This window comes from Passer domesticus, chromosome 6 (assembly GCF_036417665.1).
Source record: "Passer domesticus isolate bPasDom1 chromosome 6, bPasDom1.hap1, whole genome shotgun sequence".
Classification (NCBI taxonomy): Eukaryota; Metazoa; Chordata; class Aves; order Passeriformes; family Passeridae; genus Passer; species Passer domesticus.
In genome coordinates this window covers 59,505,990-59,533,984 of record NC_087479.1, presented here as the reverse complement: position 1 = coordinate 59,533,984, position 27,995 = coordinate 59,505,990, and the positions used below count along the sequence as shown (strand labels likewise).

At 43.7% G+C, this 27,995-nt stretch overlaps 1 protein-coding gene across 10 annotated transcripts; it reads right to left on the bottom strand.

Annotated features, from left to right (window-relative positions):
* Window positions 1-14: 14 nt before the first annotated feature.
* BTBD10 (BTB domain containing 10) lies at window positions 15-27,954 on the bottom strand. 10 transcript variants are annotated; one of them, XM_064426145.1, is made up of 11 exons: window positions 27,752-27,954; window positions 27,274-27,307; window positions 26,169-26,199; window positions 20,937-21,095; window positions 7,634-7,827; window positions 6,686-6,971; window positions 4,981-5,083; window positions 4,152-4,272; window positions 2,980-3,177; window positions 2,310-2,420; window positions 15-1,051 (listed from the first exon to the last, which is right to left on the bottom strand). In XM_064426145.1, exons 4-11 carry the CDS (start codon window positions 21,035-21,037, stop codon window positions 741-743), a joined length of 1,425 nt encoding a protein of 474 aa, XP_064282215.1. In that variant the 5' UTR covers window positions 21,038-21,095; window positions 26,169-26,199; window positions 27,274-27,307; window positions 27,752-27,954; the 3' UTR covers window positions 15-740. The 10 variants fall into 10 exon arrangements, with proteins under 10 accessions (XP_064282215.1, XP_064282214.1, XP_064282216.1 ...); XM_064426144.1 differs by lacking the exon at window positions 26,169-26,199; XM_064426146.1 differs by lacking the exon at window positions 26,169-26,199 and having other exon boundaries at window positions 20,937-21,066.
* Between the last annotated feature and the right edge of the window lie 41 nt (window positions 27,955-27,995).

Here is a 27,995-nt window from a genome sequence, read left to right as displayed (position 1 = left end):
ATAATTCAAGCCCATTAAAATAATGGAAACTTTATTTGCATGAAAAACTTGTTTACAATCATTAATAAATGAAGAATGAACCATTTGCATTTTCCTATTTCATGACACTTATGAAAAATGTATTAAATAAATATTTGTGAACAGCTTAAGGCAAAATTTAAGATAAAGCCCCTGTCCGTTGTTCACAATTTTTGAACATGGCTCACGCTGCAAACAAGTGAAAAAATTCACTAAAGAACTTGAACAAGATGTTACATGGGTCATTGAATCACGTCCTCAATCCAAAAACCCAAGAGTAAGTAGTTTTGTGCTCAACCATATACAATAACTTTAAAAGGGTCAATCTATTCAGAGCAAAACTATGTACAGTTAATACCTTTGATAGAAGCACTTTGTTAGTATTGTGCAATACATTTATAAAAAATGGCTTCAAATTCCATTTCTCAACCATTTGTAAAGTGCTACTATCAATTCCCACTCTGCTTCCCGGGGCCGCGGAGCGGGGCCGGGCCAGCTCACGAGTCACCAACGTCACAAACCTACTGGTAAACACAGACACGAACGGCACCGAGCCCAGCGCCGGGGCTGGCTCCTCCCGGCGCGGCCGGGCATCCCCTGGGGCCGTGCCAGGTCCTGCTGCAACATCCTAAACACCGGGACACAATGGGGAAGCTGGCGCTGCAGGGTGCATGAGCCGGGCGCAGCCACTGCAGGAGCATGCTTGCGGTGGGGCAGCGCCGTCAGAGCGGGGGGTTCTGGCCCTCGGCCTCCAGCTCGCCGCTGCTGGCGGCGGGGTGCATGGGCAGGATGTCCAGCTCGTCCACCTGCGGCGTGGGGTGCATCACCACCAGCTGGTCCTGCGGGATGTCCGCTGCTGCCGCCGCCAGGTTGGTGATGGATTTGCTCTTCACACACTGGAAGTCAACGTGCCGGCTCTTCCCCTCCTCCTTCTCCCACGACATGCGGATGAACGGCCTCTGCACGTAGTTGTAGATCACCTCCGGCCTCCCGCCCGGCCGCTTCTTCACCTTCTCCTTGTACGTAGGGTATCCTGGCAAAGGCAGGAGCACGGCAACATCAGCACTGACTGCACAGAGCACAGCCCTACAGAGCACAGCCCCATCAGCACTGCAGGACACAGAGCACAGCCCCATCAGCACTGAGGGACACAGAGCACAGCCCCGCAGAGCACAGCCCCATCAGCACTGAGGGACACAGAGCACAGCCCCGCAGAGCACAGCCCCATCAGCACTGAGGGACACAGAGCACAGCCCCGCAGAGCACAGCCCTACAGAGCACAGCCCCATCAGCACTGAGGGACACAGAGCACAGCCCCGCAGGCACTGCAGGGACACAGCACAGCCCCACTGGCACTGCCAGTGCACATGGTTGTGCTGTGTTCAAGTCACCTCTCCCTGTGCCCCAACAATAATGTCCATTTTACACATTAGTGCAGGGCACCAGCACCACAGTTTGGTGCCACAGCTGTTCCTTGTCAAACCAAGAAATGCCAGCAGAAATAATCTGCTATTAGCCAGCATTACAGGCAGGGACAGTTCTTGTTTAGCTAAAAGGCTCCCACCTTGTTCAGCTGAAATCAGTTATTTTAGGGCTCAGCACTTAAAAGCATTTGCTTTTTCTTGGCAAATTACAAACGTAACTATGACAACTTGCTAAGTGAATGATAGAAATCCTGCTAATTATAAAGGCTGGATTCTAAAATATCTGGGTCAGCAATTAGAAGAAAAATGTAATGCAAAGAAATCCAGTTCTTACATTCATGTTAAAATCAGATTACTCAGCCAGATATTACAGAGCAGCCTCCTGACTTACATGATGTTTATTTCAAATCAGTATTTCTTTTCATTTCACTGATCCACTGGATAGTTTTGTACTTCCTGAAAGAAAATGTCTGCCTGACACTTAACATGACATTTTTCATTTTGCAACCTGAAAAGAATACAGCCCAGGAACACTATACCCAAAGCTGTCTGAAGTAACAAAGCATTTGTACAAAGCACAGAGAAAATTTTGTGCAAACTAAAGGGCAAAGGGCGTGAGATGCAGGTCATGAAGGCAGTAGAAAGCACCTGAGCTGTCTGCACAGAGCCCACAGCTTGGACACCAGTCTGGAGCCCAGTCAGGTTTCCAGCTGGTACCATTCCCCCTCTGGCCATTCTGTCACCAGCCTCAGCAGGAAAGACAACACTGAGCCCGTGCTTCTCCAGCTACAGAGAAAGCCATGCAGCAGAGAAGTGCAGCAGAGCCTGAAGGCCAACGAGGGAGAGCACAAGCAATGCTTCCCTTACCTTCGATGCCCAGGCGGATCTTCTTGAGCCCCCTTTCCTTCAGAACTGATTTGGCCACGTCTCTATTTTCAATGTATTTGAAGAATCTATACAACTTTGTGCTGTAAATAACTAAAAATACATTTTAATGAGAAAAAAAATCCCTGTATTCAAATATTATTCTTCTAGCCTTAAAACACAAAAGGTTATCTTTTCCACTGTTTTGTTTTCAGAAGAGGGGGAGAAATTAAAGAACTCTAGAGAAAAGCAGCTGAAGATACTGGGGAATGGATTGGGTGCACATCTAGCAGGGAAGTACAGTCCATTTACAGGTGCTTAAACTCATCATCCACACAACTGTAATACTCCAAAAATAGTAACATTTGGTTTTTCCTCAAAAAAACTTCTAGTTGTTCTCCCACAGTAAACATGACTCCTACCCATTTCCCTCCTCAAGCTCTTTCTGAAGAAGTATTTTCTTCCTCCTCACTGGTTAACAATACCTTTTTAATAAAAATTAACTTCTCTTTTTAATTACATCTGAAGCTAACAAGCAACATATGCTTCTGTGAAACAAAATATTAAGCAGAACTAAAACTATGAGGTTAATTTCTGTACCACTTTAAATCAGCACATTCACTGCTACCTCTACCACAGCACAGCTTGGTGAGAACAATGAGGATAAACTTACTTTGTGAATACTCCTCTCCCATTTGTGGGGGATACTCTTCATCCCAGTCAACGACATCATCATCTGTCAGCACAACAATGTGGCACTCCCTCTCCCCACTTTGGGCACTGGCTACCATTAATGGCAGAATCATTTCTTCCAAGTAAAACTCAAATTGCTTGCGAGCACCATCATTTGACAATTCATGCATGAGAGCACCTAGAAGAAAATTTGAAGCATAGGCACATTTGAGGGCTTGGTAAAGAGATGAAGGCAGCAGTAAGAAAGAGTAGATCTATTCATCTTGTAGTATTACTGCAGACAGGTGCAAAGACAGCCTATGAGCTTATGTAGGTTCAGACCTCGTTTGAATATTTACCAGCCTGTCCTGCAGATATTAACATAGTGTTGGGCAGACTTTGAGACCTCCTGTGCATTCCACTACTGCTAAATATTTGGTAATTGTGCAAGGCTGCTCTTGGTTTTCCTAAAAGAAACTTCGTTTAGGCCAGTTGCTGGGAGAGCAGAGCACACAACCCACTCTTCATAAGCAGCAGCTTAAAACCAAAGCTTCTCAAAGCCCCCAGGGCAGGCGCTGCTAAATCCCTGCAAGGACAGAGCTCGGGCATGGGGCAGGGTGGGTGGCACTGCCAGGGAAGGCACTGGGGTCCTGCACAGCATTCCCAGCAGGAATGCCACAGGCTGGCTCTGCACTGCACACAGGGAGGCACAGGCCAAGGCTTGGGCTGTGCTCAGGGTGAAGGAGTGGAGAGAACAGCACGTGCTGGGAATCCTGGAGCACGCACTCCAGCAGCAAAGCTGTGCTACTGCCACCAGGGAGACAGCCCCATTCTCCTAAGCAAGGAGATGAAAAATTATCCTCCCTGTCCTCTGCAAAAAAGGTACCACTGAATGTTACTGTATCTGTACTGCAAATGCAATCACAGAGCTAAGTATCCCACAGGGTGACCATGGCACAGAATTAGATGCTGAAATATCAGACATTATTTTTCAAAGAACATAAATCCATTGGTTTTAGGGCTTTATTACATAAGAGATAAAAAGGGATGGATTTTATTCATGTAGTGCCAGCCATCTTCTTTATCTCAATAAAGGACATGATTTAGAACTAACACACACGCACTTAAGTCAATTTGTATAACTCAAATTATTTTAATAAACTCTGTACTTACTCAGATCTCTGCATTTAATAGTACTATACTCAAAGGAGATACAGAGATAGTCACATGCTTCTCTCAATTCAGGAATAGATATCCCATCAGGACAGCGTATCACCCCAGTCTTGTAGTAATCCTGCAGGATGCACCAAGAAAAACACAATGCACAACATCCACCAGCAGAAACATTGCATCATTTCATTCATGATACCTTCTCCACAAAGAAAGCCCCCAAAATGTAAGACAGCAGCAAATGTTAAACTTTGTGAATCTTCCTGTCCTCAAATTTATCAGTTTTCAGAGCAGTGAGTTCTGGTTAAAAATGTCATTTAAGTGACAACTATTAATACTGATAATTTTGCTGTCTTTTATCTGTACTGCACTGAGCTCTTCCCATTCTGAGGCTGCTGACAAAGCAGTCCAGCAGCTCTGCTTCCTTGTGTGGATATTCAATAAGGGGCCATTTCCATCTCAGACTGAAGTTTGTTTTACTCCTGTTAGCTGTGTGAAGTTCACTTCCAGTATTCTGTTTCACCTAATTTCAACTCTAGAAGGGCAGAATATACTTGAATTTGGTGAACTAAATGCGTAGGAAAAGGTGAACTGATTGCTGGCAGCAGTAACTTTTTGGTTTCTTTCTCGAGTACTTTTTTTCTCCCTGACTGTCATGTGTTCATGTCTAGGAAAAGTGGGCTCATATCAAGCATCTTCCCCCCTCTACCAAACAATATAAAGAGCAGTATCTGTGCCTTCCACAAAATCTAGATATGCAAGCTAGGTTAAACCAAGAGGTTTTACTTCTTAACAGTGCTTGTCCTAACAGTATTTGCCCCTAAAAACTCACCAGAATAGCACGAAACACAGTGGAACCAATTCCTTCAGCAACTTCATACTCTCCTTTCTCATTGGGCCGTGTAAAGTTGTGTTCTCTGCCTGATCCAAACATCCTGCTCAAAAATGAAAGTAATTTGGGTTAGAATTCCTCACTATGGTTTCCTTGTTTGTAAATAAGAAAAATAAAATGCAAGAAATTGTATAGAAAAAGCAGTGCATTCTGTTCAGCTGGGATTACGTTTTTCACCTCATGATCTGACGTGTCCTTTCTGACCACCCTACAAGAAATAATATTTAGAAAAACATAGTCTAACAGGATACAGGCTTAAGGCAAATAATACATTCTTATTATAGCTACTTTTACCTCCCAAGCTGCTCCTGCTTACTGTCCTGCAGACTGACATTGAGGGAAAGTGGGTTTATAAATAACCTGTGTGTTAGAGCACTATTTCCGTATTTTTATTAACCTACTTTTCAATTAGCAGAAGATAAAATAAGCTTGTTCCTTGAACCAATCCCAAAGGGAGAATAACTCAGCATCACACATGTACAAAAAATCCAGTGCATTAGGCAGCATCACCTACTCTGAGGCTGGGCATGGAAAAGGAAATTATTTCATTGCTTCTTTTCAGCTGATATACTTCCAGTCTGTCTGGATATTTATATGTATGCATGTATTGTATAATATACAACTGCTTTAAATTAATTATTTAATTCTATTGATTCTTACTTCCATTTATTTCCTTTGACAGTTTAGACAGAGAAGCATTTCTTGCCTTCTCTGTGACTCACCCAACCTTTCACAAAACAGGGATCCAAGGTACTATTTATCCCACATTGCAGTGATTTTAACAGAGCAGAAATTGTTTAATCACATTTATTACCTGTAGTGTGACAAAGAGATTTATATATGTGTATTTTAAATATGATTATATCCTTGTGTGCTGAGAAATAGCTGTATTTTAATGAAAATCCAAATCCAAAGTGACACAGACAAACCTTTCTTTTCTTTCTTGAAGCAAGATTTTAAGTGGTTGCCCTCTGCATTTGGACAAGGCAAAACCAAGGAGAATTTGAGCAAGTCAAGTATTGAATCTTTTCCCACCAAGCAAACATGTTTAATATGTTGCTCATTATAGTTTCTACAGGAAACATTACACACATATTGCGGACTTGCGCTCAAGTGTTGATCATTTTGAGCATTCAGCCTCTCCGCCGAGTGGCTCAGGGCTGTTACACTGATTATTTGACATTTCAGAAGATAAATGGGCTGAGCTTGAACATTGTCAGGGTAGGCCCACTAAGCAAAATAAATTCCTTCAGGATTTTCCTCCTTGCTGTTTTGAAAGAGATTGTCTACACTTGCTATGCCACTTTGTTTTATGAAGCACCTAGCTTGGAAAATGAGGAAGAGTGAGGCAGACTGAACATAGAAACAATGCCCAGGAAAACAGAAAGAAATGGGAACATCATGAAATGGTAATTTATTTATCAGCTGTCATCTCTAGGTAATAGACATCTCTTGGCTTCCCTGCCAAAACCAGAGCACTTGCATTCAATTTTTACTTAAAGACATTTGCAAACTGGTAATATTTAACATGAGCAAGATCAGATGCAGCAATATGAGTCCAATGGCTATTCAAACAGTTTAAATATCCAGCACTCTGTAACATTTGGGGACTAAGGAAAAAACCAAAACCAAAACAGATACAAACCTGCCCAACATTGTGTTAGGTTGTGCAGTGAAGATGGAAGGATCTACAACAAATCTGGTGTTGTCCACGATGAGCGTTACTCGCTCGGACGTTCTGACGTTCCGAGCTCCCTCTTTGCCATTTTCATACACAAACACCATTTCCCCACCAGCCTTGCAGCTGCCATCTGAGCTGGACTGGCTGCTGTTCCTGCTGCTGGTGCCCATGCTGACAACAGAACCATTGGGGGACATCTTCTGGGGCCGGGGGCTGCTGGGCCGAGATGAACTGTGGTCCTTCTCGCGATCTTCGGTGGTGACGAGGTGGAAGGAGAAAAAAAAGGAAATGAAATTAGAGATTTACATGAGTCCTATGTAGTTGGTGTCTTTCTGGGCAGAAAACACATCCATTTGAGAAGCTAAGTACAAATTATTTTGGTTAAATCTATTCTGGTTAAAAAAACCTTCAAAAATAATTGCCCATTTATGAGATTCCAAAGTCTGTATTACCTAGACATCAAATCCACCTCACCTTTCCCAAAAGTCTTTACAAAGAAAATTTACTACTCCAGTACTGAAAAGGGAACTCAACATAACACAGAAGCTATTGCATCACAGTGGGTACTACAGCTCAAAGAAACAAACCATATTTTGTCACTTGAAAAAATCCCTATTTCCTCTATTTCCAAATACTTAGACCCTATAGGGGGAATGTATTCAGTCAATTATCTTATAAAAATTAGATTGCTCTTGTGATTTGAACTAAATAAGAGCATCATGTAGGAATACACATGGCAGACTGGAAAAAAAGTTATAGCCCATTAAAGAAGGGCATTCCCAGCCCCGGGCACATGTAAGAGATCTGTATATTGTGCCATCAGCAAATAACACTTTTTATTGTATTCCTTTAACAAAACAGTACTCAAATGTAGAGAATTTTAGTCCTGCAATGGCAGAGATCTGCACACACCAGAATGATACTGTCTTGTAGGTGAAGTGACATTCCTGATGCATGGAGTGAGCTGAGACTCTGCTCTTTCGTGGGATGAGTCACGAGATCTGTCACTGGATCTGCGCCTGTCCCGCGATCTCTCGTGTCCACCACTCGCACCATGGAGGCTCATTTTGCTGTAGTCTATTCCTTTAGCAACACGGGATGAGGTGCTGAAAGCAGAAATAAGGCACATGTTCAGCATTCCGAAGTTTCACAGACATTACACAGCTAAATTTTCAAGGCATTCACACTCCATGGAGATGTTTCCAAGATTAGGATTATCCAGCTCCATTTTCTTTATTGTGCTCATGTTTGTATTTACAATTACTTGTAACATTAAGTAGGCAGCAGGAATTACCTGTTTGCTGCTGTGTGATTTACAGAGACAGCCCCTGATCAGCTGAGCCTGCCTGTGAAGATGCATTCACACAAATCTCTTTCAGAATGGGTAGGTCAAATACAAATAAGCTTCTTTTTTTAAATTATTCTTACTATTAAATTAAATGTTCTCATCAAAGAATGAAATTAGAAGTTAGGAATCTTTTTTTTTTTTTTTTCCAATGCAACCTATTTTGGCAAAACCCTCTCAGGCCACAGGCTGACTTTACACTTTTCCTGCAACTTGCCCTTTGCAAAGGTAGTCAGTCTTAAATGAGGGGATATATCAAGACACACCAGCCAAGAGTTTGTTTCTGCACATTCTGTTTTAAATTTTCACTTATTCTTAAAAAGAACAATAGTAAGCCACTACAACCCAGACATGAACTATACTATCACAGCCACAACCTACCAGATTGTCAGTAACAAGTAGGATATTTGTTCCAAACCAGCAAATTTAATAATAGTTTAAGATGTTTTAGACTGTGATTAAGTTACATTACTCAATTTAAGATATCAATTATATTTTGTAATTATTAAACTAACAAAACTAGTCACTTTTGAGATCCCACAACTCCCAGAAACTATCTAAAAATTAAAAGTTAACATGCAACAGCTATTGTTGAATTTACCAAAAATCCTTATCTCTTCTATTTATACTCTCTAAAACAGACAAATTTATGTCTGGACAGCACAGACATATCTGTGTCCTTGCACCCCACCACAATTCCTAATGCAGATCTTTGCTGTTTGCCTTTCAAGCGTGGGCATGAGAACACTCCTTATTTCTGGGCTTAACTGAAGAGATTCCCAAAGCCTCAGGTAGTGGATAACCCAGACAGACACCTGCACAGCTGCAAGGTCTGCCAGACAAAGCAGAGCCACAATTTCCCAGAGGAACCTCAATGCCCAGCTGCTTGCAGCCTGCCAAGAGGCCTGAAATCATGACTGCAGAAATGCTGCAGGAGAACACAGAGAGGTAAGAATGATGGCCTGGCTAAGACAAGCAAGAGAAAAGCATTCACTGGGCAAGCAGACTGAGCAGTGTCCTCTTTTGAGGTTGCTTGGAAGTAATAATAAAATAAATAATCAAGGCTTTCCAGTAGCATGAGATGTTGCAGTTCCAGGTTTCAGAGACTGATAAGAAGAGAAGCTTAACTGAGAACAAAGAGGCTGTGACAGATGAGTGTTTAGCACAAGGCAAGGAGTCAGAAATGAACCTCTCACTAGGGCACAGGAGCTTCTCCATGTCCTGCCGGAATGAGGGCAGGATCTCCTGTTGACAAAGCACAAGTTTGGTGCAGAGGGAATCTACTGCAATCCTGTTTCCTGCCAAGCTTAAAATGTGCTGCAGTAAGAAATGCATCTTTGGGATGTGGAGTCAGCCAAAGGTCTATTGAATAAGGGAAAAGAACTGCAAGCCTTGCTTCTGGCTGAAAACACTCAGATTTACAGAATGATATAATAATTATTGGGTCCAAGAATAATGACCCAAGCACTCCATTAAAAGGAAATTTCCTGAGGACTTCCAATGCAGTTCTTAAGTTATTAAAATTTATAACATTTCAGCATGGCTAGCATGTCTCCTTACTTATTTTACGTGTCTATTAGAGAAAAGCAAATTCTTTATTTTGAAAGTGAAATGTGCAAAAGTCTGCAAGAGTGAGATCTGCAAACCTCCAACAAAAGCCAAAAACAATATCAACAATTTAGGAAAATCTTTGCACCTTTCCTTTGAGACAGATATACACATACATAATGTAACCACTTTAATAGACACAAAATATGCCCACAAATTATTAGAAACATGGATTACAGTCTCAAATTCAAGACCAAAGTCTATCCCCAGTCTAAACATGACAATATTCATTACTACTACAGCTAAACTTACAAAAAATGGTGATTTTTTTTTTTAAAGAACCTCTGTATCTCATCTGTGCATTTATATTTGCATGCTATGGTATAATCAAGGGTGCCACAAAAGAGGGTGTGTATGTGTGGAGTACTCAAACACCTACATAGCAGTCTGGTGACAAAACATCTCTGCAAATCCCCATAAAGCCTCGTGTGACCAGGCCTCTGTTGAAGCACAGCTTTGATCCTAGACCTGATAACATTTCCAACCATGCTGTGAGAAAACAGAGTTTTGCAGGTGTCACATTTTATAGTATCAAAATGCATGACTCACTGTTTCTCGGGAACTAAAGAGCTCTATTTGCTTTAAATAAGGGAAACACACTAGAAAATGAAACTGAATCAACGTAATGGGATGCAGCCTTATCACACATTTTGGCAGAGCAAACACGAATTCCCCTTTAACAGAGAAGGCAATTAAAATGTGATTCTTAATCCAGAAAGCCATCTAAAGCCCCATTACCCTCCAAGCAGTGACTCAGAGTTCCCATGGAGCAGGGCAAGCCCTAGTTAATGATCTGTTCCAGGAGCTGATAAGAACAGGTGCTACAGGAAGCGACACTGACTCAGCTGGCACCACGCTTCCTCCTGAGCCGTGCCCAAGGAAGGGCATGGCAGGCACAGCTGTGCCTCCCTCAGTGGGGCTGCTTCTGCCTTGCTGCCAGCAGCCAGCAAGCCTGGAGGAGAGGGGCAGGGCTCAGAGACTCTATCCTGCTCCTGCTGCCAGCCACGGCCATCCCTGTGGAGCCTGGGCCATCAATTCAGCTCAGCACACCACACTGCGAGAGGCAGAGGCTGCCAGCTGGAGGAGGACACGATCCTTGAATAGTAAATCAACTGCTTCTGAAACACAGATTAGTAAATAATTTCAAAGGGCTGTTCAAATTGCAGCTGGCCACAGCACTCATTTGCTAACTCCTATGTTGCACTTCCCTCCTTTAATGTACAGATTGATGATAACTGTGAGACCCACACATCATCTATTAGTCACGAGACAAAAGCCAGAACTGGAAGGTTTTTGAGAATTCAAGCAGCATGGCTTGAGAAAGAAACTGGCTGAATCATGAATCTTCATTCATCTTAGTAACAGCCATCTAAAATGTCAATCTTAAATCTCATCACCGTTGAGTCACGGTTCACAAAAAATAGTTCTTTGGTCTGTTGGATATGCAGCCCACAAACTTGAACTTCCATGTGTTCAACAGCATGAGCACTTGGATCACTGCTACCCCCTGAATAAAACTTTGTTCTACAGTGAACAAGAAAACTAACATGAGCTTAAATCTGAACAAAGAGAAAATACAGAGGTGAAGCTTAGCATATCAAAATAGACAGGCGTGGCTTTACCCTGTGAGACCTGACTAGGAAAGTTGAGTCCCTGAGCTGCTCTGTTGTTACTCTGAAAAAGGAGCTCATTTGTGGCCAGTACATATGAAAGAAGACTTGTGACTTTTATTTTCCTGTAAAGAGGCTTTAGAAGAAGTTGCAAGTGTTCAAAGAAAAAGGAAGGCATCAGAACTACCAAGTAATTTTGATTTATTTGATAGAAGGACTTGGTCACGTCCTCTTCTCCCCCCCTAACAAAGCCAGTGGGGCCAGGAGGTTGTTTCTGCAGGGAGGGCACAAAGCCTTCACTGCACACCAGCAATGTGAGGGACTAAGGACAAACCTGGCCCCAGTGAGGAGGGCAAGACAAACTGGCATTCACTGGGAGTTCCACAGCCGTGCTGTTGCAGCTTCCTACCCTCTACACCAGTGGACACGGGACTGGCCAAAGCAGAGCTGCCCTGTTTGAAGAACAGGCAAGCAGGAACAGACCAGACACACCACCAGGACTCCTCCAACAGCAGTGGAACACTGCAAGTGCCAAGGAGCCACGGCCACCAGGCTGTATTCACCCAAACCTCAGCCACAGCACCGAGTGCAGCCTGCACAGAGCCTGACTTCAAGCCTCCAAGAAAGATCTGAAGCTACAAGGACCATCTCACCCTGAAAAGAAGTGTTTGCAAAGTCAGCTTGCAATGGATTCCTCAGCTGATGACCAGCAGCTGCACTCTGGGCTGTGGAAGCCATGAGGCACAGCCCCAACCCGTAAACAGAATTTTCTCCTGTATGCTGAAGGACACATTGCATTTAATTTGAAAGTGTAAGAGAGGAGAAGAAACAAAGAAAACACCATTTTAAACCCTCATCCCTTCATTCACTAAAGCTGGAAAAAGCCCCATATATGTAAGGTCACCTAGTACCCTAAAGTTTCTGAAAGGGAAGAACATCTTCCTTTATCAATTACTTTCCTACAGGGGAAAAAAGAAACAAACTCTCCCTGCCCTCCCCCTCCAAATAAACAAACCCAAACCAAAACAACTAAACCTCATGAATATTCATGTATTTTGGCAATATTCACAAATTCAATACTCATTTTTCCCTGGTTTCAAAGGAACATTGGAACACGTGCACTACACCCATTCAAGAACTTTAAGGCAGTCATAGAAATTATTTTCCCTCTAAGACAGGGATCAAGGAAGTTCTGTCTTTGTAAGGGAATGAGGCATTTTCTTTAAAAGCAGTTGTCTCATGAAGAAAACCAAATAAGCTCAAGGTCTTATTTAAGCAAATTATTTAATATGATGTGAAGGAAGGAAAAAAAAGTACCATGAAAATGGCAACTTGTCATACTGGTAACGCTTCCTATTTTTGTAGTTAAGGGAAGAGCTGTTTTTAAAAAATGTAAATGCTGTTCAATTTAATGATGCTTTGGAGTCATCTGTGGAAGAAGAGCTTCAGTTTGTCTTTATACATAACAACAGATTGCTTTGAATATATTACTAATTATTAGAAGTAGTCATTAGACTGAATTAATCCTACTGCCAAGACAATTAGCATGTATTCCAACATAAAAGCTCCATGTGCATCCTACTGAATACTGCCAATAAATATACTTGTTTTATACAACGAGCTGGTGTCTACACAGAATTATGGTACTTAACCAATATACTTATTACTCCCAAACCCACCCTGAAACCTTAAATAAATGAAAAAAGAACCCACAGCACTGGAAAATTAACCAAGACTTTTACCCTTTTTCTCCTCCATCTATCTTCTAAAACTTATATTAACTCGCCTTAAAATATAAACTTAGATCCATCCTTTGGTAGTTATTCCCATAATCAACACTTGCAGAATCAGGCTATAGAGCTTTATCTGTGCACTAAGTTACAGCTGCCATGCTCCGAGGCTTTAGAAGAAATCCCTTCTGCTCATCCTGCCAGGACTTACACAACGACAGCGCTTATGCCCCTCTTCCTCCCCCTCAAGCCTGTTCTTTGTCAGCAGACATTTCAATTGACCTGTGCACACAAAGGACAGCACTTTGCCTTTTCCCCGTTCTTCTCCTGAGTAATGCCCACACGTTATTCCCGTTAACAAATACGCACCTTCCTCTCGTCTCTATCAGGGAGGAAACACAGAAGCACGGGAACAATTTCGGAATCAGAGCACAAAGGAGTTCTGTCCCTTCCAAAAAGGCAGCTTTGAAAGCCAGATCAGCATCCTTTGGCATTACTTGTGAAGTTCAGCATATTTGATATTCCCATCATTTCTTCAGAAGTCCACGGCACCGTCAGCGAGGCTCACTTTTCCCTCCATCGCAGCGGCTGCAGGATAAGCGCCCGCAGCTCCGCAGCCGCTGGAGCCTGACTCACGGTGCGTGCGGCGCGGCTGACGTGCGACCCCGCAGCCATTGGGCCCGCGCGGGCGGGCGGGCGGAGGCAGCGCCGGCCCCGCGCCGGGGACACGGGCCCGCTGCTCCCGGGGACACGGCCCCGCTGCTCCCCGGGGACACGGGCCCGCTGCTCCCCGGGGACACGGCCCCGCTGCTCCCCGGGGACACGGCCCCGCTGCTCCCCGGGACACGGGCCCCGCTGCTCCCCGGGACACGGGCCCCGCTGCTCCCGGGGACACGGGCCCGCTGCTCCCCGGGGACACGGCCCCGCTGCTCCCCGGGGACACGGCCCCGCTGCTCCCCGGGGACACGGGCCCGCTGCTCCCCGGGGACACGGGCCCGCTGCTCCCCGGGGACACGGCCCCGCTGCTCCCCGGGGACACGGCCCCGCTGCTCCCCGGGACACGGGCCCCGCTGCTCCCCGGGACACGGGCCCCGCTGCTCCCGGGGACACGGGCCCGCTGCTCCCCGGGGACACGGCCCCGCTGCTCCCCGGGGACACGGCCCCGCGCCGGGGACACGGGCCCGCTGCTCCCCGGGACACGGGCCCCGCTGCTCCCCGGGACACGGGCCCCGCTGCTCCCGGGGACACGGGCCCGCTGCTCCCGGGGACACGGCCCGCTGCTCCCCGGGGACACGGGCCCGCTGCTCCCGGAGCGGCTGCCTGCACTAACAGTTAAATTTAATTCACCTGACACTGACTTCATAAGCAGGTACATCAAGAGCCTTTTGAGAACAGCACAACCTCCATTTTTTAACTACAAGCACCACTTTTCCAGCAAGTTTAACCTAGGGAAAAATTACTCTCCATCGTTAGTATATAACTATATTAATCAGTTCATTCACCAATCAGAAATCATTGTGTATTTTCACATCAACAAGTGATGAAGGTGAGCCCACCAAGCAGAAAAAGCAGCACAGCAAATTAATACACGAGTTGGGAAAATTTTCTAAAGATTTTCTGGCGGGAGGATAACTAGGCACTATGAGACAGCTTTCTTTAAATTACTCTTTTTAGATGTCTGCAGGCTGTTTTAAGGAGTCACAATACACTGGAGGAATAGCTTAGAAGTAAGTCCTACAATAAATAACAATCAAGATGTCGTAGGGTGGAAATTAAAACGTGATGCAAGCTGAAGAAATGAGGAGGATTGTTCAGCAAATGACTACTGTAATAAAGAGGGAAGTCAGTAGGAAAAACAAGAGACTTGTGATTAAAAAGGCAGGAGAACATTGGCACTCCAGGCTGAAGAGTCAGCTCTTTACACATGGAAGGAAGATTTCTGCTCATGCAATTTCAATTACCCGAACCAGTGAATTTTCTCCTGCTTTCAGGGTCTTGTGATGGTTCACACAAGCACCGTCCCCATGCCCCAGGGGAAGAACAACCATCAACCTTGTAAGCCCTTTCTTCCCTTCAATATAAGCCAAGGAAGACATGGCTATAATAAGCTGCATGAAAAGCATGCTGGAAAAACCTCTCTCAGGCACTTTTTGCCTCTGATAGAACAGCAAGAGAAAGTACCCTGGTTCCCTAAAGAGGGTCTTCTCCACAGCAGAATGAGGATGTGTTCTTTACTCCTACATCAGGCAGAAAAAACATGCCATGGATGGACTGGCTCCCAAATCGCACAAAACCACCCCTCAGGACAGGACATGCACCCAAGAAAATCTTACAGAGACAGTCCAGCAGCCACACTTCACTTGAGGCTCCATGGAAGGAAGCCCTCAGAAAGAATTCTCACTGCTTAATTTGGGGGCTGCCATGGGATCTTCCTTAGCTCGAAGCAGAAACTCTGTCAACACTTTCCACCCTCAAAATTCTTTAATATTCACATAATTCTGGTCTTCAGTGGGCTCTCTCAGCCATGAGTAATGTACTTCTTAGTAATGCAGTTCCATTTCAGGAAGGGATCTCATGAGCGGAGTGTTCAGTTGCCAAAGGGATTTCTTAAAGCAGCAAGGACTTAACCTTTAGGAGGGAACACATTCACACCTTATGACTTGTACCAAGCTCCCAAACACAAGACTTCCATAAAAGAACATTGGTTGCCTTTATTTATATACCAATTTCTGCTGCATTTTCAACACGGTTGTTAAATAAAAATCAAACTAAGAAACTCAGAGAAATATTATCCTCCTTAGAACTGGGACCAAACACAAACTATTGTAGCCATTACAGTTTCCATTCTCAGAGGTACAAACAATGAAGTGCTGTCCATAAAAAATTCTAGTTCTGAGCATAATCACCTCTAAGGTGCTTGTGTCCTAATTAAATGTGCCAAAGTCCGTCAAAAATAATACCTGACCACATTTGGGGAAGGCAATTTGGGTGCTGAAGAAGTTCAGGAGGATTTAATGTGTGCTTTTGCCCTGCAAGTTGCTAAGTTTCCCTTCTCAGCAGTGTCAGTAAACTGTAATTGCACACATGAAGGATACCAAAAAGGAAATCAATACCCCAGTCCTCACAACTCTAAGACCACTCACTGGGTACCTTGCAGAAGAAGAACAGACTGGAGTTTTTGAAAGCTATCACTGAGTGCAGCCCATTTTTCTGCATTCCAAGACCAGCTCTTCCCAGCCCACCTCAGTTTTTTTGAGGGTTTTCCATCCTGGTGCCTACGAAGCCTGGATGAGGAGATTTTGATCTGCCAGTGCCAGGCTGCAATTAGGCATGTTTGCAGTGACTGAAAGCAGGTGATGCACAGTATGACCTGAGCCCCTGGTAAATCAGGCCTCATTATTTTCATGCCATGCTTTGTGCAGGCCTGCCCCATGCTGCAAAATGTTCAACTGCAGAAATCACAGGAAGAGAAATAAAACCTGTCCCACAGTGGAAAACAGATTACACATTCTGATCTCCTTCCACAGATGAGACAGGAACTCTTCTGGTGATGCTTCATGTACTTTACAGAATGCTGAGGCACGTGGTACTTCCATTCACAACCCATGAATGCATCCTCCCAGCAGGCATAAACAATACCGGGGGTGAAAAATCCCAGCATTTAGCATCTGCACAACAACTCCTCATCTATTTACAAGATTTAAAAAGCAACTGTAGATTTTCAAAGAACCAAGAGTCATGGCAACAGAATCAAAGCAGAGTCACATTTTGTTCATAAATGCCGTAGTGCAGGCAAGACTTTGGATCTAATAATATCTAAACAGAATGAACAATTAAGAAACTGTCAAAAGGGACTAAAACAGAAGCAGATTTAGAAAAATCCAGGATAAATCTTTGGCAAATTTAAGTCAAAGGTTTTTCACCACAACTCTAGAAAAAGCACTCAGTGCAAGAGAATTAGAATCAAAGTCTTCCAACAACAAAAAAAACTCCAACACTATAGACATATTACATGTGGGAAACTAATAACTGAGGAAAATTTGAATAAAACATATGGAACAGCAACACCTAATAATGAAAATATGAATTCAGAGATCATTCATTTAAACCTTCACCACTATTAATTGAATGTATGGTTCCTGAACACTTTTTTTTTCCATCTTATTCTGGTACTTAAATAAAAAGCATCTGCAAGAATTTTCTGTAATAGCTTAGACAAACAAGACTGCTTGTATGATAATTTAGTCATCTTTAACACCATATAAAATCATCCTGATAGGCCCTGCAGATTTATACCAGGGATCATATGCATTCCATTTTTAGTCCTTATTTTCCACATCTCTCCCTTCTGAGTTTTCCATTCCATTACCATCTCAGAACAAGTAAGAAAGAGGAGGAGAGAACACAACAGCACAACTTGGCAGGTTTAGAAAACTGGACACTCACTAAACTAGAAAGAACAGGATATAATGCTGACCTGTACCAGGATTTAATCCATTCCCCTTTGGGCAGTTCTGTCCCATGTCCTCAGCCCCAAACAGAGCTGTGGCTTTCCTTGCTGCCACACAAGCCCTACATACAGAGCTGTTCACTGCCCTAGACTGTGTTTTCTATGAGTCAAGAGAATTATCTAAGCTATTTTAAGAATGTTAAGGCTGAAGGATTAAACACTCAAAAGCACCAAGAAGTGACAAGCTAAGTATCTATCTCCTATACTATTCCTTTGTTGAGATTATTGATTACAAAGCTCCTATTTCACCATTATGTTTTCCAAACCAGAAATATTCTCCTTCTCGATGATAACAAGGTGTATTTTGAGTAAGACAAACAAGACTGGAGTACTCAAACCTTTTAACATAACAGTTCTAGTTATATTATTACAACTTAAGCAAACAAATGCATTTTTCCCCTCACACTGTATTTTTCACATAGACTTTCACTTGTCTGGATGAAAAAGTTTCAAGTCAGAAAGTACAGTAATATGTCCATATTCAGCCACACAAAATCCAATTATTTTGTTCAGGCTTTTGAATAAAGTACACCATTTTCCAATAATTAGATTCTCTGAAGTAATCCAGTATCTCAAAGGAATAAGGTAACAAAATATTTATCCTTATTTATCCCTTATCCCATTACAACATCAAATTATTATTTAGATTCTCATTCTCAAAGACTTCCAAAAACACTTTATTTGGGGAAAAAATGTGAAAGATCAGATGTTAGCTTGAGTACTATGTCCCTACCATACAGTTTCCATAAAAATGCTGTTCAGCATTGGAAACAAATTATATTTTGCCAGAAATATTTCCAGTACCTGCAATTATCTTTAAGACATAGATTTCCTACCTTTTGATGCGTGACCCTTTAATTCAGATTGCATTAAATGATCAACAGCAGCTTTTCTGAAAAGCACAGGCCATGGATGTCCTTGAGTTAACTCCTATCTGCATGAAATAATCTTTGCAGGAAGCTGCAGAGCTTTTTGTTGAAACGTTTCCCCAACACAGATAATCCACCCCAGACCACACATGGTCACACATGTGTCCTGTTCCCCTGGGTTGGATTTACCCAGCTTCCAGCTACCACACTTTATTTCAAACCTGCCTGCTGACTGCAGCTCGTCCCCATAATTTCTGTGACTGATCAAGAAGTCATTCTTTAACCTTTGGGTTCTCCCTGTCTCAGAAGGCACTCAGTAGCTTCTGGACCTTCAGGGAAGTTGTTGATTAGAGGCAATTCTGAACTGCTGACACCAGATTGCAGTAACTCCGCTGCCCACCCAAGAGCCCTGTTGACCACATGATGTTGCTGGAGACTTGTGTTGCCGGCTTTCCCTGTCCTTGACAGGTGACAAGCAGGGCTGTGTCCTTGGCTCCCTGCTGAACCCGGTCACACGAGAGCACGTGTCAGATCTCGGACGCAGCTGCTGACGAGCCCGCTCCAGCTCCCAACAGCCCATCCCGGCTCGTCCGCCCCGCACCCGTTTTAGGTTCTGTTCCAATCCCCGCTGATGGGGGCTCAGAGCTGAACCGCCTGGACTGGGCTCAGCAGGGAACTGTGGCGGCACGGCCCAGCCCTCACCCCACACAAAGCCCAGCCCACCCCACTGCTCACTGCCGAGGCTGTGCCACCCTGGAATCCTAAAAACGGAGCTGCGTAAGCTACACCCCCAGACAGCAGCACCTGAATAAAAACATCAGCTGCATAAGCTACACCCCTCAAACCTACCCTGAATAAAAACACCAGCCCTATAAAGCTACACCCCCAAACCTACCCTGAATAAAAACACCAGCCCTATAAAGCTACACCCCCAAACCTACCCTGAATAAAAACATCAGCCCTACAAAGCTACCCCTCTCAAACCTACACCAGCACCTGAATAAAAACATCAGCTGCATAAAGCTACACCCCAAACCTACTCTGAATAAAAACATCAGCTGCATTAAGTTACACTCCTCAAACTTATCCTGAATAAAAACATCAGCTTCATAAAACTACACCTCCAAACCTACCCTGAATAAAAACATCAGCCCTATAAAGCTAACCCCCTCAAACCTACACCAGCACCTGAATAAAAACATCAGCTGCATAAAGCTACACTCCCAAACCTACCCTGAATAAAAACATCAGCCCTATAAAGCTACACCCCCCCAAACCTACCCTCAATAAAAACATCAGCCCTATAAAGCTACACCCCCAAACCTACCCTGAATAAAAACATCAGCTGCATACAGCTACACCCCCAAACCTACCCTGAATAAAAACACCAGCCCTATAAAGCTACACCCCCAAACCTACCCTGAATAAAAACATCAGCTGCATACAGCTACACCCCCAAACCTACCCTGAATAAAAACACCAGCCCTATAAAGCTACACCCCCAAACCTACCCTGACCTGCAGCACCAGCCACCCTCCTCGGGTCTGTGTTAACCACTCCATTATCCACAGCACAGGCCTCTAATTACATGGGTCTCCCCCTGAACCTTTTAATTACTGCTGCATTCTTTTGTCCTGCCCTCTTGAATTTCTCACAGTCATTCAAGAATTAATGGCAGGAAAACAACCCACAGTATTAATTGCCTAGAGAATACTTTGGACAACACTTGAGTCCAGTTTATCTACATCTATACCAGTAAAATGTGAAATGAGTTGCTGATATTGAATATGCTCCTCAGCTCTTTCCCTATTATCTTGCTAGGAGGAAAGCTTGAATTACTAACAATTTTAGCTCATTTACAGAGACATTTCAGTTATATTTAGCACTCCTAAAAGGGCAAAGTACTTGAAAGATACACACTTATTTGGATGCTTAAATATCTTTCCAGCAATATGTTTCTTCTCATACATTTGCAAGGTGACTAACTGCTTTGCTTAGTTCATTTTTGAACACGCTACACTGGAAAAACACTAATTAATTTCATCATTTTGTCAAATCAAGAAGCATTTTAAAAAAACATTCTTACTGTGAGGGATGCAGGCAAAAGCAAGATATGACACACAGCTTAACAAAGAAAGTGCTACAGAGAGTGGCATGCAAGCAACTATTAGTTCTCACCATGGACTGGTTGCACATATTTTTAGGGATGCAACTCCTAGCAATCACCCCCAAAAATTCATATATTTAATCACTCAACCGATGTGTTTTGACATGCACACAAGGCATTTAGGTTTGCCTTTTTAGGTTTTTTTTTGTTTGTTTTTAAAGGACTAAAATGCAACCCATGGCAAAACAAATCTAAGCACAGATTGGGGAAGCTGACAAATCAGGTCAGAAAGCACCTTTTAAAATAATTAAGAAGCGTTCCTTTGAAGAAGAATTACGACGTTTATGACAGGACTTGCCACAACCAGATACAGTAGCCTTTACGATGGGCTTTGAGTGTAGTTTTTGAGATGCAATAGATGGGACACAGCACCTACCTTGAATGTTTACAAAGTTTACGAGGTCTATTATGCAATTTCCGATCCCAATTCTCTGGATCACTGGAGTTACTGTCATAAGGATGAGGCCGTCCTGCCATTCCACTGCCAGCTTCCTCACACTACTGCTCTGAAAAGCACACATGCAGCACTCACAACCTACATTAAGAGAGCAGTGTTTACCTTTAAGTAATGCCACACAGGAAAAAAAAAGTCAGACATGCAGAATTTAGCGTTGTTAGGTTTTGATTTTTTAAATGCAGATTACAGAAAAACAGGATACGCTGAAGCAGAAATTGCATGACAATAATATTTTACATGTTTTGCTGATACCTGCACTAAAAAGAGTATTTTGTTATAAAAAATATAGTTCTGTAAATGCTGGCAGGCAAATTCAATTTTGTAACAATTAAATTCACTGTGTCCAAACAGAAAAGTCACTGGTTATAAAACACAAGACAAACATATCATGATTTTTTTTCAAATGTAAAAAGTTAATTCAAAGGAGGATCCCAAGTGGAGAACAGAGACCAACAGTTTTATGATTTGAATGGCTGACCAAGAGGAAAACAGAATTAACATTTATATCTGAGTCCTCACTACAAAACTGAATTAACAGCAATCCTTAGAAACACTTGATGTGGTCCAGTTTCACTGACTTTTGCAGAGAAGTCACAAAAACGTAATAAAAACAGATATAATAGCTACTCTTCCTTAAGTGGGGTCTGATGTTATGTTCAACTCCCTGTAGAATGCTCTCATAGCTCAAAGCACCCTGTGACTGTCAGCAGAGACAGCCAATCTCCACACTGGTGTTCAATCACACCCCTAAGTGACACTTGTGGCACCAGAGTTGGACAATTCAGAACGAGCTGGTTACAAAAGCGATAAAGCAGCCACACGTGAGCAGCTGATGACTGCACAACATCTGGGAAAAATTGAATTACAGATAGATAAACCTTCCTAGTAATGGGAAGTCTATTTAATGTTTCTTTTCCATTTTAAGCTACATATTGTAGAAACATTGTCTCTCTACCTTACCCCACCCTTAATAGACTTGTATTACATTAAATGAAACTTATTCTATGTGGAAGTGAGGCCCAAAGCAACTGAGACCTCTTTAAAACAAAGTTACTTCTCAAATAAACTGTCCTTTAAGTCATGGAAAATGGAATAGCTATCCTGGCAAATATAGATTCTCCTAGCTAAATTTAGACCCAAAAGTTTTTATTACAGGGGAAGAAGAGAACAAGCTTCTTAAAAATGTTGCTTGCATCCAAGTTTTGACTTCATGTTCCGTTTTACCCAAGCAACCAGGTTTAATACAAAGTATACAGTCTCCACCACAGGGTTGGGTCTTTTTCCTGTTACAGTTTCTATAATTAAATGCACTTTAATTGGAAGACTCCTATGGTCAGGTGTCCATATAGAGTCAGGAAAAGGAAAAAACCATTTTATTTAAAATTACAGGAAATACTCAGCTTTCTCATTAAAACCACCTGATAAGCATTTCATTGTTTTACCTGGAAGGAAAAGGTTAGCAAAGCACAGTCAATGTGTGAGAATATTACACAGAGAAGGTTGTAGGATCTGCACACATTTATCAGGAGAAACAAGGAGAAACCTACAACCTGTGTCAGAACAGAAAGAGTATTATTAAGCAGACCAGGGGAAGGAAGGCTGGTTTCTAAGGCCAGGAGCAGTCCTTCCCAGCTGAGGTGCCCTACCAGGCACAGGAGCCGTACAGGAATAAAGACACTTTGTATCCTGGGCTGAAACAAACTGTTCATTGGATTGAGCATCTCCTCTCCACCAGGAGCCCTGCTGCCCATGGCAACAGCAGCCTGCGGACACAGAGCCAGGAGCAGAAGTGGCCAGGGACACCACAGCTCCCACCGTGCCACCACCCAGCCCTGCTTCCACTCCAGGCTTTGCCAAAGCACCACAGCAACTCCACACACTTCTTTACAAGCTTTTGCTTCTTTCCATAAACCCTTTCTTCCCTTTAAGACTATCTAAGAGACAGCCACCTCACCTTCTCAGGTACACACCAAAGCAGGTGCCCTAGGATAAAGAGGCACCCAGCACCCAGTTCTGATTCCTTGCATAGAGGCCAATATCTGAATTTAGCTTTTGCACTCCAAAGATGTGCAAAAGCAGCTGTTTTTATGAGAACTGCAGCTGACAGACCAATTTAAAGCTACTTCCTTAAATTGTCTCACACTCTCTGCCTCCTCCCCATCTTTGTTATAATGAGAATTCAACAGGAAGAAGCAGGTCCACACGCACTTGTAGGAAAAGCCTGTTCAGAGCAGGATCAGCTCCCCCGTGTGCTTTGCCCTGCAGCTCCACGCTGAAGCCCTCACAAACAAGAGATGCCACAGAAGGCCAGAAACAACCAAATGGAACTGCTTCCCATGAAAACCAGCATTCCCTTCTCCCAGCTCACAGGGAACCCAGCAGTGTCACTGAGGAAGTGCCAGGCTGGCACCCAACTCAGCACCAGGGCACACGAATGAGAAGAAGGGAAGCAATCCCAAGTGTCCAAAGCTGCATCTCCTGAAACTGCCTGTTTAGTTCCAAGCATGTCACACTATGAACACTCTTCCCTCCATCCTCCACTCCAGGGACCTCAACAATTAACACTACTCTAAAAAACAATTTGCTGTAACACAGCCAATTTTTTCTCCTTGACCACTGCTGATAGTGCTTTTGTGCAGAGTATAAATAAATGTACGTCTCAATTGTAAGTTTTACCAAACCTTTAGACTAAAGACTATAAACAAAGAACTCTTCTGTTTTGCTCTGTTGAAAAGAGTTTCTTTTTTCAATTAGAAAATGCTGCATAAACTCTGAAGTAACTAACCAGTCATCCTGATTAATTTTTAAACACTTCTGCAAACCCACTTTTTCCTGCAGCAGAAAATAACGTTTCAGCTGTGGATTGTTTTTTGGGATTTTTTTTTGCATGGATTCACAAGGCAGGCAATAAACAAAGCATGTTTTGAGGAACATTCTTTGTGTGCAAGAAAAAAAAACAAAAACAACACAATCCCTGCAAGAGTACCTGGCCCCAAATACTATTTTAAACCTTCCATGAAAACAAGGAACCACATCTGAAATGCTGGTGAAGGGGAAAAGGCTCTGGGAGCACATGAAATAGAGAATCAAATCCAAATACCCTCAGCAGATCACACAACACTGACATACTGGCCAAAGTGGTTGACATTCTGATCAGCTAATTAGTAATTCTCCAGGTGTACAGAATGATTTCATACCCTTCTGCAGAAAGCAAATACTCCAGAGAATCATCACAGGGAATAATAGGGAATCAGGAAGCAGACTTTAATTTTCAAAGCTTTCAGCACAGACAGCTAGAACACTTCAGATTTGATAACATCAACTTGAAGCCAGAATCATCACTAATTTATGAAAGTTGCAGGCTACTGAAATACATGGGAATTGTAAAGACCCAGTAGGTTTGACAAGTTAAAAGTGTATGTGGTAGAGCCACCCCAGACATTGCAAAATACAGTAATTAATGTGTTTACAGCACTACTTAAGGAGCTCATGAAAGGATGTATCATACACCAATTTGTGATAAATGTTGGCCAGATTATTTTTAATAATACTTAAAGCATATTCAGTTCTGTGCCATGACCAAACAGAATGCACAAAAGTTGCTGAGCAGATCAGGGAAGATTCAGACATCAGGTGCTGGACAGAAGTGGACATGCACTTCTGTGAGATGCAGGACTTGCATTTTTCAAGGCACTGCAGACCAGCAGGGGGGAGAAAATGCTCTCTGGAAATCTTTCAGCGAAGAAGTAAAACTAATCAAAACCAACACCAATGCATTTCCAGCCAGCCAGTCACTCTGTAACTGCTGAGAATACCTGTAGGCTGAAAAAATCTGGAGTCTTACTAAAAATGATGATTACAATACCCTGCAATTTTGAGGCAGAGAGCCAAGATGTCTTCTGGCCACCAGTTCATCAGGTAGAACAAAGATCTGACGGCTCCTGCTGTCAGTACTGAGGACAACATTCAAATAACTAACGTGTAATACTTCATGCATCTTCTCAGCTCTGAGCTTTGGTCAGGAGCATTTCCAAAAGCAGGACAGGTTTCAGAAGTTCCTCTGCTCTAACCTGCTCCCTCAGCAGAGTGCACTGGAAAGGTGACCCAGGATAATCAGGAAGCTCCAACACACAAGTCACCAGCAAGGACAAAACCTGGCATTAGTTGTGACAAAGAAACTTCAAGGCTCAGATTAAATATTTAGACTTTCTGTAAGGGGTGACAGTCTGCTGTTCACTGCCTCTACTCATCAAAGCACAAAAGCAGCAGCAAGAAAAAGGAACTTCCAAGTCAGATTTACTGGGAATGCAAGCATGGTGACATTACATCCTAATTAAGAAATACAGTTCAAAGGACACATGCTCATAATGCAAACACCACATACCATGGAAATCCATACCTGTCAAGTGAGTTTCTTGCAAACTAGTGCAGACATCAGTCACAATCCAGCCACATGAAATAGCTTTATAAATCATCATCACTGAAATGTTATCAAACTGACACTGATTAAAGCACAGCTCAGAGACATCCTTTGCAATACAGGCTCAACATTAACATAGCAGGGCAGGACTGAAGCTCCTCTTAATGAGGAAAAAAAGGAAAAAAAAACACCTGAGCAGCCACAGGGAGCTGGTGGTATTCCTATCTACAGCAGCATAAACAACAGATATGCAGTGACTAGCCTGCAAGCTTTAACTTTTTAATTCCTAAAGGGAACACGATGACAGAACAGCTATTTGACATCAGAAGCCTAAAAAGCAAGAGGCAGAAGACTCCCAGCTCCCCTCTGCACTGGGGCTCTGTGTGAAACCTGCCCAGCTCCACCTGTGGAACGCCCAGTGAACGGAGCAGCTTCTCCCTCCAAAAGCAGAATCGTGGCTCTCGGGGCAGGAAAAGGAGCAGAACCCAACTCCCTGCCACTGCCACTGCCACTGGTGGCCCTCCAGCACACAGAGAGAGGCAGGGCTCCACCACTCCTGGCACCAGGACGAGATGCAGGCACCAGAGCAGCGACCACATCTCCTGGAGGAACAAGCAGGGTCTGCACCCAGCAGTGACAACACATCCCAGCAAGGAAATTCACACACGCGGTTTTCACAGCTGAAATGAAGTCTAAATTAGCTTTTAGACATATTTGAAAGAGATACATACTTTCACTGATTCCTCTAGCAGGAAAGCTGTGCTGAAAGGAACTGGCACAGAATGAGGTTCTGATTTTTGTCTGTGAATACAGGACAAAGCAGCCCCAGCCTGAAGCACACAAGCTGCAAAAACACACAGTTTATAACAAAGTGACAGAAAACCCAACAGTGATGACATCTGTTACTAATTTAACACACAATGTCATCCACACATCAGCTGTTCACCATTTTCAAATGCAATTGTGCCTAAAAGGACAAGTGGGCTTTAAGCAGGAATTTAATGTGGGATGTGAAAGCTGCTTTAGCTTGTTGTCTTTCTGAACCCCCGGGTTCCCTGGCATTAACACACACACACACAAACGTGCTGAGAACACTTCCCAGAGCAGCCTCACACAGCACCATCTGCACAGAGGGCAACAACAAGCACAGGCAGGATGCGAGATGAGGTCTGGAGACAGAAATGGTACAAATCCAGGGGTAATACTCAAAGACTTGTGGCAATCTGGGTCTTAATAGGAAAAGAAAGTAAAATCTCTGATGTTCTGCAAGAGACTCAGTCCAAGACACACTGACAGACCTGCCAAACACAGTGCAACAGTCTTCCCTAACTACAGGGCAAGGGATTAAAAAAAAAGGAAAAAAAAATCATCCAGTTCCTTTTGACTGTACTTGTGTTCAAGCTATAGAAATTCCAGGTATCCAGCACCAGATGATGCAGAGACACGTGCTTCAGCTCAGAAAAAAAGATAACAAGTGTGCACCACCAGGTTATGAACTCTGAACAGTGAGATTGATAATTTGAATTGTTTCTCTGAGACACTGGGTTTCTCTGGCAAACCTGGGAGGAAAAGAAAGTATTTTTCAGGGAGAGGATCAACAAAGCTGAAGCAACAACAGAGCTAAGTACTCTTTAAATTAATCACTGAAGGTGATCCATGAAGAATATGGGAAAACAGAAGTAAGGAGAACAGTGTCAACAGTCAAAAGGCTACTGAGAAGTCAGATTTTAAGCATGTATTCGAATTTGTAAGAGGCAGCCAACAATAAAGAACAAAAAGACACAAGGCTCAACCACTCCTTTGGACAAAGAAGCCAGACAAGTGAGAGGAACAAACCTGGGAGAGGTCTATGATGAGCTCGATCCAAACTCTGAAAGAAAAGGGTTCTGAAGTGACACACTGAACGGGACCAGAGATAAAGAGGAAAAAGACGCAGACACGGTAGCTACAGACAAAAGTGAACACAAAGAAAAAAACTAATAACAGGCAGCTGCAACAAGTAATTGTACCCTGACAGATTTATCATAGAAAGAGCTGATATTTTCTACAAATAAAATATGGTAACACAGAAAAAAAAACCCAACAAAGATGAGTCCAAAACTGGACTCATTATGAAATCGTCTGAGAGGGTAAATGAGTGCTCACAAATGACACGACGGCTGTCAGACAGCAGCACTGCCTCTGCACAGGCCTCGCAGCGACTGCAGGGGCCACCAATGAACACCGCCAGGCGAGCACCGGGAACGCCAGCCGTGCCCAGCCTGCCCCCGACACGGAGCCGCCTGCGGGGCCCTCAGCGACACCCCCAACCCACCTGGGCGCTCCGCGCTGCGGGATCTCCGCCGCTCCCTTCCGATCCCAGAGGCTCCGCGGCAGGGGAAGCGGCGCCGGGAGCCGCGGGGTGCGGGGTGCAGGGTGCCAAGGGCCGCCGCCCGCCCGCGCTCTCCGGCTCCGGCGCGGCCGCCTCCCTCCCTCCCTCCCTGCCTCCCTCCCTGCCTGCCTCCCTCCCGCCGCCGCTCCGCCAGGCCCGGCACCGCCGCCGCCTCTCGCGAGAGCCG